The 14,861-nt window shown below is 35.3% G+C and overlaps 1 protein-coding gene across 2 annotated transcripts in view; it reads right to left on the bottom strand.

Annotated features, from left to right (window-relative positions):
- CCDC18 (coiled-coil domain containing 18) overlaps positions 1-14,861 on the bottom strand; it is a 128,587-nt gene that overhangs the window by 37,568 nt on the left and 76,158 nt on the right. For both annotated transcript variants that reach the window (XM_027625945.2, XM_027625955.2), the window contains exons 23-27: positions 13,724-13,840; positions 12,273-12,416; positions 10,522-10,725; positions 5,011-5,148; positions 2,248-2,448 (exon numbers count right to left, since the gene is read on the bottom strand). In XM_027625945.2, coding sequence (XP_027481746.1) covers positions 2,248-2,448; positions 5,011-5,148; positions 10,522-10,725; positions 12,273-12,416; positions 13,724-13,840 — 804 coding nt within the window. The remainder of the gene's footprint in view (positions 1-2,247; positions 2,449-5,010; positions 5,149-10,521; positions 10,726-12,272; positions 12,417-13,723; positions 13,841-14,861) is intronic.

The raw sequence follows: 14,861 nt of genomic DNA, 5'->3' as shown, positions 1-14,861 counted from the left end.
AAAGAAAGAAAGAAAGAGAGAAGAGAGAAAGAAAGAAAGAGAGAAAGAAAGAAAGAAAGAAAGAAAGAGAGAGAAAGAAAGAAAGAAAGAAAGAAAGAAAGAAAGAGAGAAAGAAAGAAAAGAAAGAAAGAAAGAGAGAGAGAAAGAGAGAGAGAGAGAGAGAGAGAGAGAGAAAGAAAGAAAGAAAGAAAGAAAGAAAGAAAGAAAGAAAGAAAGAAAGAAAGAAAGAAAAGAAAAAGAAAAAAAGAGTATCCAAATTGGAAAGAAGCTGTCTGTATTTGCAGATAACACATTATATATAGAAAACACTAAAAACTCCATTAAAAATCGTTAGAATAAATGAATTTAGTAAAGTTGTAGGATACAAAATCAATATACTACCCAAAGCAATCTACAGATTCATTCAATCCCCATCCAAATTCCAATGGCATTTTACAAAGAAATAGAACAATCCTAAAAATCTATATGGAACTAGAAAAGACCCCGAATATCTAAAGTAATCTTAAGAAAAAAGAAGATGAAGGCATCACACTTCTTCATTTCAATCCATTTTACAAAGCTATAGTAATAAAAACAGTATGGGACTGGTATAGAAATGTATACATAGATCAATGGAACAGAACAGATAGTCCAGGAATAAGCCCATGCATATAGAGCAAGTTAATTTATGACAAAGGAGCCAAGAATACACAATGGGAAAAGGATAGTATCTATATAAATGGTGCTGGGAAAACTGGACAGTCAGATGCAAAAGAATGAAACTGCATCACTATCTTACACCATATACAAAATTCAACTCCAAATGGATGAAACACTTAAATTTAAGATCTGAAACCATAAATCTCCTAGAAGAAAAAATAGGGGTTAAGCTACTTGACATCAAGCTTGGCAATAATTTTTTGGATTTGACACAAAAGCTAGGGCAATGAAAGCAAATATAAACAAACGGGACTATATTCAACTAAAAAGCTTCTACACAGCAGTGCAAACTATCAATAATAAAATGAAAAGGCAACCTATAGAATGGGAGAAAATATTTGCAAATCATATATTCGATAAAGGGTGAATATCTGAAATATATAAAGAATTCATACAACTCAAAACCCAAACAATCCAATTAAAAATCAGCAGAGGAACTGAACAGATATTTTTCCAAAGAAGACATACAAATGGGCAACAGGGACAGGAAAAGGTGCTCAACATCACTCATCATCAGGGAAATGCAAATCAAAACCACAATGAGATATTACCTCACACCTGTGAGAATGGCTATTATAAAAAAAAACCCACAAAAAAACAAAACAAAAAACAAAAACCACCAAAAACCCAAAGATAACAAGTGTTGGTGTGGGTGTGGATACAAGGGAACCTCTGTGCACTGTTGGTGGGAATGTAAGTTGGGACAGCCACTGTGGAAAACAGTATGGAGATTCTGCAAAAAATTAAAATTAGAACTACCATATGATCCTGCAACACCAGTTTTGGGTATATACACAAAGGGAATTAATACAGGATATCAAAGAGATATATGTATTTAATTATTTAAATTATTCCCAAGTTCATTCCTGGCAGCATTATAGCCAAAATAAGCAAACAACCAAAGTGTTCATCAGGAGATGAATGGATAAAGATGTGGTGTGTACATACACACAATGGAATATTATTCAGCCATGAGAAAGGACATCTTGCTATTTGTGACAACATGGATGGACCTTGAGGGCATTATGCTAAATTAAATAAAAGAAAGAAAGACAAATAGTTCATGGTATCATTTATATGTGGAGTCTTAAAAAGAAAAGAGAATCAAACTCAGAAACAGCAGACAGAAAAGGGGTTGCTAGGCAGTGGGGGAACTAGTGAGAGGTTTGTACAACCTTTTAGCTAGAAGATGAATAAGGTCTGAGGATCTAATGTATAACATGTTGACTACAGTTGGTAATACAGGTATTGTATAACTGAAATTTGCTGAGAGAGTAGAACTTAAATGTTCTTACCAAAAAAAATAGAAATAAATTTAAAAATTTTTAAGTTTGTGTTTGAACATTTATAAATTATTTCTCCTACGGTAATATGATATATAATCATACTTATAATTCCTACATCCAGTGTCTTCTAAATAAAATGCTTTTTATTCAAACTGGTCGACATTTGGTCATATTTTCCTTTATGAACTATAAGGATGGGGAAAAAAGTCATAAGTGTACTTTTTCATTGATGTGTTTTATGTACTTTTATATGTTTACTTACTTTAATAAGTAATGCTTCATTTGTAGCTTCAATTACTTCATTCCTATCTTGGACTTGTTGATGCAAATTGCTTACAGTGTCCTGAGCTTCTTCTAATTCCAGTTTTGCCTTCTCTAACTGTTCATTTAGTTGTTGAACAGAAGTCTTTTGAGAGTCAGCAGAAATCTTCCACTTCGCATGGTTCTCTTGATGTGAAATCATCTACACAGCCCCAGAATTGTAAAAGAAAAGAAAAAATAGGGTGGAGTTGGTTTCAAAAACATTCTAATACTTTTCACTTCCATTTATACTGAAGTAAATTCTGTTTTTAGGTATAAACATCTGATTTCTCAACAAATAACCTATTAGAGGAAAAAAAGGAGAAGAAGAGACCTATGGTCTTAAATTACATAAGAACAGTTAACCAAATACAATGGACTGTTTTTTGATCCTGATTTGAACCACTTAACTAGATAGACATTTTTGTGATAATTGGGAAAATGTGAACAAATGATGGGTAATTGATAAAATTAAGGAATTACTGTCAATTTTTAATTGTAATAATAGTATTGTGGTTATGTTTTTAAAAAACAGCTCTTTTAGAGATACTTATTGCAATGTTTACTGATGAAATAATGATGTGTGGGATTTGCTTCAAAATAGAATGAGATATGTGGGGGAAGGGAAGTGAGTGAGGTTAAAGATATGGTGGACTGGCCAGGTTTTATGCCTCGTGTCCTGGTGTAGTTATGAACAGCACCCTTTTTCATTCTCAAAAGTATTCCCTTTTAAAAAGAAATGGTCAACATACTTATAGATGAAATCACACTGGCCACAAATTGATAATTACTAAAGTTGAATAATAAATATAGGAGGATTTATACCTTTCAAAATTTTCCATAATAAAAACTTTTTTTCTAAGATTTTATTTATTTATTTGACAGAGAGAGACACAGTGAGAGAAGGAGAAGCAGGCTTCCCGCAGAGCAGGGAGCCCAATGTGGGGCCTGATCCCAGGACCCTGATATCATGACCTGAGCCAAAGGCAGAGGCTTAACGACTGAGCCACTCAGGCGCCCAATAAAAACTTTAAAAAAATCTATTTCTTAGCAAAAATATTGGGGGAGGTGCCTGGGTGGCTCAGTGGGTTGGGTGTCTGCCTTTGGCTCAGATCATGATCCTAGGGTCCTGGGATCAAGTCCTGGCTTTCGGTTCACTGCTCAGCGTGGAGTCTGCTTCTCCCTCTCCCTCTGCCTGCCACTCCCCCTGCTTGTGTTCTCTTTCTCTCTCTCGTAAAAATAAATAAAATCTTTAAAAAAATATCAGGGCTTTTCCAATTATTATTATTTGACTTTTCTGACAATTGTGAAACCTGTTAATTTTTAAATGCTGTTAAAAATTGATTCTTTTTACTAACTTTGTTACTTTAATGACTTATTTCTTCATTTTTATATTCAAACAACATACATGCTTTAAAAATAAATCTTTGTCAAGTACCAAAGAGGATAAAAACATATTACAAATTTTTATATCTTACATATAAAACAGTACCAAATATTAAACAACAGTAAAACCTATTTTTACAATTCATTTTATGTACTACCTGCTTATAATTTCAGAGGGCTTACAAAACTTAAAGTAAAAAATTAGATAATAAGAAATAAAGGTAGAACAGAGACCACATATTAAAAGTGCAAAGAATACTTGCTGGTAAATACTTGAGCTGGACTAGTTATTACTGATGGTTACTTGGGTTGAGTAGCTAATATTTATTTATTAAATAATTATGCTGAATCCAACAGCATTCCATTTGTCTTTAAAGACCAAGGATTTAAATCTCTTAACCTACTAACTGGATTCAGCTTGCAAATACGTTTTGTTTGGCAGACACAATGTTTTCAAAGAGATCAGAATCTAAACGCACTTAAAAAAGACATGGTGACTACAAGCCCTACCAATCCCTCACAAAGATAGTCCCAAACTCCTTTGAAAGGAGTTTAATATAAATATAGTTGTAATCCTTGTCATATAGAAAAACGTTATATTAGAAGTCCATAAGTAATTTAAGTCTAACACATATGTTTTAGATATCTTTAGATGTAATTTTTAAAAAGACAAGAAATGCAGCCACACTGGGAAATGTGAACCATGAGAATATCATTGACACTGATGAGAATAAACTAAACGCCTTTGTAACAAGAAAAAAAAAGACAAGAAATGCTATTCTAATAACTCTGTTCTATAAAGGCTCAGGACATACAAGTAGATAAAAAGTATCAGGTTCTAATTTTGCCTACCTTACTATCAGAACAAATGTAAATTGCAAAACATTATAAATTCATATCACATGAAACTGCTTATGTTGTTTACAAAATATCTCCAGTTAGTTTTGGCAAGCGCTATTTAATAACTGATGATGATGATGATGATGAGCCAGCCCCTGGTCTAAGAACTTTAACTATATTCATTTAATCCATTTAATTCATTTAATATACTTCTATGAGGTACATATGATTATTATTGCCCATTTTAGACAGAGATGTTAATTGCTCAAGGTCACAAAAGTGCTAAGTGGTAAGCTGAGATTTGGAACCAGACTGCCTGCCTCAAGAATTTAAGCTCTTAACTCCACAGAGTATTAGCTCACTGGATATGAAGTGAAAGTTATATTAAGCTACCGGAAATGAAGACCACAATGAGTTATTCTCTAATGAACATTTAGAAGCTAGACTTATACTTTTGTTCAGATAGTTCACTTTAGCAGGAAGTTACATTTTTCTTTACCTCCAGATGATAAGCTTCTTTGAGAGATTCTACTTCTGCTGACAATTTCTTGATTTCTGCTTGCATTCTTGCTTCTAAATGAGCTTCACGTACTTGAGAAGCCCCCAGTTCTTCAGCTAAATGGTGTCCATGAGCTTCCTTAAAAATGACATATTAAGGAAAAGTTGTTTGGTTATTATAGCTAAACTAATTACGTCCATTTATGGAAGTATTTTCATCTTTTTTTTAATTTATTTGACAGAGAGTGAGCACAAGCAGGGGGAGTGGTAGGCAGAGGGAGAGAGAGAAGCAGGCTCCCCGCTGAGCTAGGAGCCGGATGTGGGGCTTGATCCCAGGACCCTGGGACCATGACCTGAGCCGAAGGCAGCCAGTTAACTGACTGAGCCACCCAAGCGCCCCTGTATTTTAATCTTTTATAATACCATGTAAGTGCTCATATACAAAGTTAACTTATTAAATGGTATACTTCAAAATCTAGACGTTTAAGAGACTACAAATGGGACTGTATTAGTATATTGTTTATCATAATATAATACTTCACTAACCAATGCATTCTGTAAAACAAATAACCACAGCATGTTGAACTTTGGCAGGTAAGTCTACTCTAAGCTTTGCCTGTGCATTTTGTTCACCAGATGCACTGTTTGCTTATCAAGAGTCAGTTGTGGAGCGCCTGGGTGGCTCAGTCAGTTAAGCATCTGCCTTCGGCTCAGGTTATGATCCCAGGGTCCTGGGATTGAGCTCTGTGTTGCCAGGCTCCCCGCTCAGAAGGGAGTCTGCTTTCCCCTCTGCCCTTCTCCCCACTGGTGAGTGCGTGCATGCTCTCAAATAAATAAATAAAATCTTTAAAAAAAAGAGTCAGACACAATGGAATATTATGCAGCCATCAAAAGGAATGAGGTCTTGCCATTTGCAACGACGTGGATGGAACTGGAGGGTCTTATGCTTAGTGAAATAAGTCAATCAGAGAAAGACATGTATCATATGACCTCACTGATATGAGGAATTCTTAATCTCAGGAAACAAACTGAGTGTTACTGGAGTGGTTGGGGTGGGAGGGATGGGGTGGCTGGGTGATAGACATTGGGGAGGGTATGTGCTACGGTGAGTGCTGTGAATTGTGCAAGACTGTTGAATCACAGATCTGTACCTCTGAAACAAATAACGCAACATATTTTAAGAAAAAAGAAAAAGAAGAAGATAACAGGAGAGGAAGAATGAAGGGGAGTAAGTCAGAGGTGGAGACGAACCATGAGAGATGATGGACTCTGAAAAACAAACTGAGGGTTCTAGAGGGGAGGAGGGTAGGGGGATGGGTTAGCCTGGTGATGGGTATTAAAGAGGGCACATTCTGCATGGAGCACTGGGTGTTATGAACAATGAATCATGGAACACTACATCAAAAACTAATGATGTAATATATGGTGATTAACATAACAATAAAAAATAAAAAAAATAAAAAAAGAGTCAGTTGTGTATTTATCCAAACCTATTTATGCTAGTTGTGCTTGTGATTCTAATTATGCAATTCTAATATACATTATGTATGAACATTGAGGAAATATACATGCAAAAAGAAAGTTTTTATATGAAAAGAAAGTTATATGCTTTGAGACAACTTAATGAATGATTCATAAACATTTTTTACCCAATTAGAAACAGCCAAATAGTTGTAAAATATTGTGGGAAATCCCATGTAAAATATAAGAGATGTTAAATTCTAATTGATTTACAAATGTCTTTTAATTCTTCTACTTTAAAGAAACCAAAATTGGAAACAATAGTTGAGGGAATAGGAGTATGGTTAATGCAAAAAGATTAGGTGAAATTCTAATCAAAGACCCTGCCCACACACACAAAAAGCAAGATTTGGTCCTAAATTAAAAGATTTACACATGAATCTATATTTAGAGTTTTGAGTTGAAATATTTTATTTTAAACAACTATCATTTTAACAAATCAGAACAACAGTGAGATACTACCTCAAAATGGCCAAAGATAACACAAGAAACAAGGATGCAGAGAAAGGTGTTAGTAAGGATGCAAAGAAAGGGGAACCCTCTTACACTGTTGGTGGGAATGCACGCTGGTGCAGCCACTCTGGAAAACAGTATGGAGTTCCTCAAAAAGTTGAAAATAGAGCTACCCTGTGACCCAGCAATTGCACTATTTACCCCAAAGATACAAACGTAGTGATCCAAAGGGGCACCTGCACCCCAGTGTTTATAGCAGCAATGTCCACAATTGCCAAACTATGGAAAGAGCCCAGATGTCCATCAACAGATGAATGGGTAAAGAAAATGTGGTATTTATATACAATGGAATACTACTCGGCCATCAAAAAAAAATGAAATCTTGCCATTTGCAACGATGTGGATGGAACTAGAGGGTATTATGCTAACTAAGTGAAATAAGTCAATCAGAGAAAGACAGTTCTCATATGGTCTCACTGATATGTGGAATTTAAGAAACAAAACAGGATCATAGGGGAAGAGAGGGTAAAATAAAACAAGATGAAACCCGAGAGGGAGACAAACTGTAAGAGACTCTTAATCATAGGAAAGAGAGGGTTGCTGGAGGGGAGGGAGGTGGGAGGATGGGGTAACTGGGTGATAGACATTAAGGGCACATGATATAATAAGCACTGGGTATTATATAAGACTGATGAATCACTGACCTCTACCTCTGAAACCAGTAATACATTATATGTTAATTAATTGAATTTAAATTAAAAAATGGAGAAAAAAGTAACTTTATTTTCTTTTTCAAGTTTCATTTAAATTCAAGCTAGTTTCAGATGTAGAATTTAGTGATTCAGCACTTACACACAACACCCAGTGCTCATCACAAGTGCCCTACTTAATCCCCATGACCTGTTTAACCCATCCTCCCATCTACCTCCCCTCTGGTAACCATCAGTTCTCTGCAGTTAAGTGTCTGTTAATTGGTTTTCCTCTCTTCCCCCCCAACCCATGTTCATTTATTTTGTTTCTTAAATTATACATGAGTGAAATCATATGGTATTTGTTTTTCTCTGACTTATTTCACTTAGCATAATTCTCTCTAGCTCTAGCCATGTCATTGCAAATGGCAAGATTTCATTCTTTTTTTTTCATTTTTTAATTGTTATGCTAATCACCATACATTACCTCCTTAGTTTTTGATGTAGTGTTCCATGGGTCATTGTTTGTGCATAACACCCAGGGCTCCATGCAGAATGTGCCCTCTTTAATACCCATCACCAGGCTAACCCATCCCCCCACCCCCCTCCCCTCTAGAACCCTCAGTTTGTTTTTCAGAGTCCATCGTCTCTCATGGTTCGTCTCCCCCTCCGACTTACTCCCCTTCATTCTTCCCCTCCTGCTATCTTTTTTTTCCTTAACATATACTGCATTGTTTCAGAAGTACAGATCTGTGATTCAACAGTCCTGCACAATTCACAGCGCTCACCATAGCACATACCCTCCCCAATGTCTGTCATCCAGCCACCCCATCCCTCCACGCCCCACCACTCGAGCAACCCTCAGTTTGTTTCCTGAGATTAAGAATTCCTCATATCAGTAAGGTCATATGATACATGTCTTTCTCTGATTGACTTATTTCACTCAGCATAACACCCTCCAGTTCCATCCACATCGTTGCAAATGTCAAGATCTCATTCCTTTTGATGGCTGCATAATATTCCTGTGTGTGTGTGTGTGTGTGTGTGTGTGTGTGTGTGTGTACACATCTTCTTTATCCATTCATCTGTTGATGAACATCTTGGCTCTTACCACAGTTTGGCTATTGTGGACATTGCTGCTATAAACATTGGGGTGCACGTACCCCTTTGAATCCCTACATTTGTATCTTTGGGGTAAATACCCAGTAGTGCAATTGCTGGATCGTACGGTAGCTCTATTTTCAACTGTTTGAGGAACCTCCATACTGTTTTCCAGAGTGGTTGCACCAGCTTGCATTCCCACCAACAGTGTAGGAGGGTTCCCCTTTCTCCGCATCCCCGCCAGGTGGTATCTCATTATGGTTTTGATTTGTATTTGTATTTGATTTGTATTTCCCTGATGCTGAGTGTCATTGAGCATTTTTTCATGTTAAACTGTCACTTTAAATAATTCCCCACTTTTTTTCTTGATTAATTGAGCTTACCTTATCCACATAAAATCAATTGTACTATACTTAGATACTTCTGATAAGGACAGAGATGAGATAAAAGTAGATAGCTTCCTAGGAGCTTTTCCTAGGAGACTTCCAAACGCCAACATATTCTAAAAAAAATTCCTTATGTATTCTGTTTTTAAAAAAAGATTTTAGAGTGGCCTGGGTGACTTAGTTGGTTGGGTGTCTGCCTTTGGCCCGTGTTCCTGGGGTCCTGGGATCAGGTCCCGTGTCAGGCTCCCTGCTCAGTGGGGAGTCTGCCTCTCCCTCTGCCTCTCCCCCTGCCCGTGCTCGCTCTCTTTCTCACTCTTAAATAAATAAGATCTTTTAAAAAAAGACGTAATTTATGAACCTATTAAAAAAAGATTTTATTTATTTATTAGAGAGAGAGAGAGAGCACAAGATGAGTGGGAGAGGGGCAGAGGCAGAGAGCGAGAAGCAGACTCCCGCTGAGCAGGGAGCCTGACGCAGGGCTCCATCCCAGGTTATGACCTAGTCCAAGGCAGACGCTTAACCAACTAAGCCACCCAGGCACCCCCCCTTATATATTCTTTATTAGTCTAACCAACCAGATATGTGAATAAAAGCATTAAGTTTACCAAAATTAAACGTAAAGATACTTTAATGCAATTCCTATATTAGTAAGCATAATAAAAAGCAGAAGACTCACAGGCACTTTTCTGAAACTCAATAAATAAATTTTTCTCAAAGTCTAAGTAATTAACCCAAGCATATCAATCTAACTATTTTTAAGCAAAATTATTAACCTTCTACCAAATACTGGGGAAATACATTTATATTATTGTTCTTGCTATTAAAAGCACTTTCTCTCCCTAAGGGTTCTGGACTACAGATTTCATAACAGTTATAAATTTTGACTGTCAGTTTCACTTTTAACAGTAGCTACAAATGTAAAAATTTTACTCAAAAAAGATTAGCTTTGGGGCACCAGGGTGGCTCAGTCGTTAAGCTTCTGCCTTTGGCTCAGGTCATGATCCCAGAGTCCTGGGATCCAGCCCCACGTAGGGCTCTCTGCTCTGTGGGAAGCCTGCTTCTCCCTCTAAAGTACTTGTAACTTAATTCATTGAAACTTAATTAGTTTGGCCAAAACTCATTTCTGAAGGTCCTCCTACTTATATTACTAGGCTACACTAAATATAACATTTTTCTTCGTAAAATTTTAGTAAAATATACATAACATAAAATTTACCACTTTAACCAGTTTTAAGTGTAAAATTCAGTAGTATTAAGTACATTCAGTGTGTGTAACAGTTAATATAATCTACAATTTAAAAAAGTAAATGCTAAAATTTTAAAGATTTTTAGTAAGGTAATATTATTTAGAATAGGGATTACTTTTTCTTTAGAGAGTTGCTTTATTTCCTCCAGTTCACTTGACAGCCTTTCTACCTCTCTCTGTGCTTGGACTTGTTGATGACGAGCCTCCAACAATTCTGCATGAGAGTTCTGCATCTGCTGTTGAGTTAGCCTCAATTCTTGCTCCATATCTATGGCCTCCTTGTACTGAGTTGCAATGTACTGTTCCTGTTCTTTCATAACCTGAAATACACAAGATATTTGCAGGTTTCAAAATGAAATGATATAGATAACCTATTTCTTATTCTGATTTCTCTCTTAATTAAGTCATTTCCCCAACCCAACTCAATCTCTATAAAATTTAACACACAATATCATCCACTGTGAAACTGATACTCAGAAAATTTTTTTTTCCTTTTTAACGATAAGAAAATGTACTACAATAAATCTGGGACTAATTGGTATATTTTGCATGACTAATGTGCAAGCTGTATAAACCTTTATCATTATGACTATAACATGGCAGAATACATAATAATATAAAGAGACAAAAGAAGCTAATATCTGATTATCTATTTCACAGACGGAGAATATATTGGCATGAATAACCAAAACCCACCATTAATCCACATGTTTGGGTTAAGGTCATGACCTTATTCTCTGTAAAAGTAAAATCTGCCACTGGGACTGCTACTCCTGAAATATTTCTACATTACTCAGTTAAATCCCTAGTAAAGTATTGTGTTCTTAGAGGAAAAAAAAATCTGTGAAAAGTTAGTTCTAAATTAGCTTGGTGAGGGAGATTAGAAGGTAGGTAATTGACTTTAGGGCTGATAAGAAGGAAAGAAATGAGTACAAATCATTAGGACCCTGATGTCTGGAATGGGGACATTGGGTCCAATTGTATTATATATCAGTATAAATCTCATGTAAATATTTTTAGTCAGCCTTTGTTAGGGAACATGAAATGACTGGGCCAATAATCATTTTCTTTTCCCTGGGGCCCAAACTTGCTCTCACAGACCCTGCTTAATTTATGTATACAATTCAACAAATATTTATTCATGATTACTATGTGATATGTGCTGTTTTAGGTATTGAGGACTTAGGAGTGAGCAAATGAGACAAAGTGGCTACCCTTAAAGATTTTATATCCTACTGGAGGAGACAGATAATCAAACACAATAAAGAGCTATATGTGAAGTTTTAAAGTTGAGTAGAGTATTTAAAAATAAAAAAGTTACATATATGAGAGCTCTTAGAAGCAAATTCACTTTTTAAAAAGGCAGGTGGGTAGAATGGGTTCACCAGTCAACACACATGCAAACTGATAATATGAAGTCATCAGACTTCATCTGGCAACTAATTCAATGTATTTGGTCTCAATAATGTACAATTATTATCTGTTCATTCATTCTCTGGATGGAGTTCCTCAAGGACAAACGAGTATATCTTATTAATATCTGTATCTACAGCTCTATTACATAGTAGGTTCTCAAAAAATACCTGTTGACCAAGTAAGCACATATTGTGGGTTTACTATGTGAGAGATACCATGCCAATGCCTGTAGGCAATATAAAGTAAGATGATGTCCTTGCCTATAATTGGAACATCAGAGTAAAATATTTAAAAAGATCAAAGAAACCAATAATTATCTGACACAAATAATTAGCCTAAAAATACTTATGGTACAGTTTCTATATTTTAAAACCAACCAGTTTAAAACAAAGATTTATATCACTTTTTAGATAGTATTACTCTGTTCCTTAGGCGAAAATAATTTGCTTACACTTTCCATTTCTTTCATCTTTTGTTGTGTTCGTTCATTTTCTTTTTTCAGTTGACTTATCTCCTGTTCATTTTGTAGCATTATAAACTCTTTTCCTCGAAGCTGTTCTTTGGAATTTTGCAATTTTTCATTCAAACTGTCTATCTGATTTTTAAACAGAGCAGTATTAATGCAACTAAGGAAAAATAGTTCTTTAATCATAACTGCAGTCCAAGTAAGTCAAACACATACAACAGCAAAATATAAAAATGTGTTTTTCTTAAGACCACCATAACTCAGACATTAACATCAGAATTCTTATGCTTAATAAGATGCTTATTTGTATACCTAAAATATACTAAAAGAGATGAAAATCTCAACCACATTTGTATAAGAAAGGAAAATTAGAGTACATTAAAACAACAGATGTTACATGACCTCACAAGTAATTTTATAGGTAATATGTACAAGAGGTGAAAAATATAGTTAGTGAAAACAAAGTCCTCTTTCCACTGTGTTTCTTCCTTAGAGGCAACCACAGTTAAGAGAATTACAAATCCTTCCAGAGATATTTTATACATATTCAAACAGGCACACATGATGATAAATATGTGGAAACATTGAGAGAAGAAAAACTACATTCGAAATAACATTAAGAAGGTAATCACCAGGGGCTAGGGAGTGAGGAAAATGAGGAAATGTTCAAAGCATATAAGGTTTCGGTTATACAGGTTGAGTAAATTCTGGAAATCTAACGTACAGCATATGACTATAGTTAGTAATACTGTATCGTATACTTGAAATTTGCTAAGAGAATAGACCTTAAGCATTCTCAGCAAAAATAAATAAAATAATTGAGGTGATGGATATGTTAATTAGCTTGATTGTGACAATTACTTCACAGTGTAAATATATATCAAACATGCTGTAAACCTCAAATATATGCAACTTCTGTTATTTATATGTCAATAAAACTGGGGGAAAATTAAGAGGAGAAAAATGAATTTATTTATTTTTTTAAAGATTTTATTTATTTTTTGACAGAGAGAGAGAGAAAGACAGCGAGAGAGGGAACACAAGCAGGGGGAATGGGAGAGGGAGAAGGCTTCCCGTGGAGCAGGGAGCCCTATGCGGGGCTCAATCCAAGGACCCTGGGATCATGACCTGAGCTGAAGGCAGACGATTAATGACTGAGCCACCCAGGTGCCTGAGAAAAATGAATTTAAAGTAGCATGTACAAGGTGATTAAAATTATGTAGTATTGGGGTGCCCAATACTCCCACCCCACCCGCTTGTGTTCCCTCTCTCGCTGTCTCTCTGTCAAATAAATAAATAAAATCTTAAAAAAAATTATGTAGTATTTTTATTGTATGTGTTCTATAAAAAAAGCCATATTATGTGAATAATAGATGCTTACAGTTAAGGAGTTATTTTTCAAAACAATATAAAATATGTAATTTTAAATAATTTACCTGTTTGTTGCATTCTTTAAGTTCCAATTCTGATTTCTCCAGAGTACCCTCTAATTTAATTATTTTCTGTTCCATTTCTCCCCTATGCTCACGAATAGTCATATCCAAATGTGTAACCTAAATACAAAAGTAACATTTTTTTTGTTAACATAAAATGTATTATTTGTTTCAGGAGTACAGGTCTGTGATTCATCAGTCTTACACAATTCACAGCGCTCATCATAGCACATACCCTCTCCAATGTCCATCACCCAGCCACTGCATACCTCCCACCCTCCTCCACTCCAGCAACCCTCAGTTTGTTTTCCTGAGATTAAGAGTCTCTTATGGTTAATACAAAAGTAACATTAAGGGACTCCTGGGTGGCTCAGTCGTTAAGCGTCTACCTTCAGCTCAGGTCATGATCCCAGGGTCCTGGGATCGAGCCCTGCATCGGGCTCCCTGCTTGTCAGGAAGCCTGCTTCTCCTCTCCCACTCCCCCTGCTTGTGTTCCCTCTCTCACTGTGTCTCTGTCAAATAAATAAATAAAATCTTAAAAAAAAAAAGTAACATTAAGCTATTACTTGACTTTATTCTAATGTGAAAAACTGTGTACTTAGAATGTGTCTTAAAATTGTTTACAGTAGGTATAACTGAAACATAAACTCACCTCAAATTATTTTACAAAATAAGAAAAATATTCATTGCTTATTAATATTGAATCTTAAGCCTCATATGTATTACAGAAACTTAAAGAAAAGATAAAACTATGTTCATAAATAACAAATAAATGATTTAGACTTCATTTTATGCTAAATAAAAGCTGCTAAATAATGCAACATAACAAAAATTGTGGAATGCAGAAAAAGCAGTGTTTGGAGGAAGATGTACAGCACTGAATGCATATATTAGAAAAGAAGATCTGAAATCAATCACTTAAGCTACCACTTTGGGAAACTAGAAAAAGAAGAAGAAATTAAATCCAAAGTAAGCAGAAGAAATAATAAAAATTAAAGCAGAAATCAGTAAAATTAAAATCAGGAAATCAACAGAAAATCAACAAAACCAAAAGCTGATTCTCGAAAAGATCAATAAAATCAATATCCCTCTAGCCAGGCTAAGAAAAAAAGAGAGAGGACACAAATTACTAATACCAGAA

Source organism: Zalophus californianus, chromosome 4 (assembly GCF_009762305.2).
Source record: "Zalophus californianus isolate mZalCal1 chromosome 4, mZalCal1.pri.v2, whole genome shotgun sequence".
Lineage (NCBI taxonomy): Eukaryota > Metazoa > Chordata > Mammalia > Carnivora > Otariidae > Zalophus > Zalophus californianus.
This window is presented reverse-complemented; position numbering and strand designations above follow the sequence as displayed.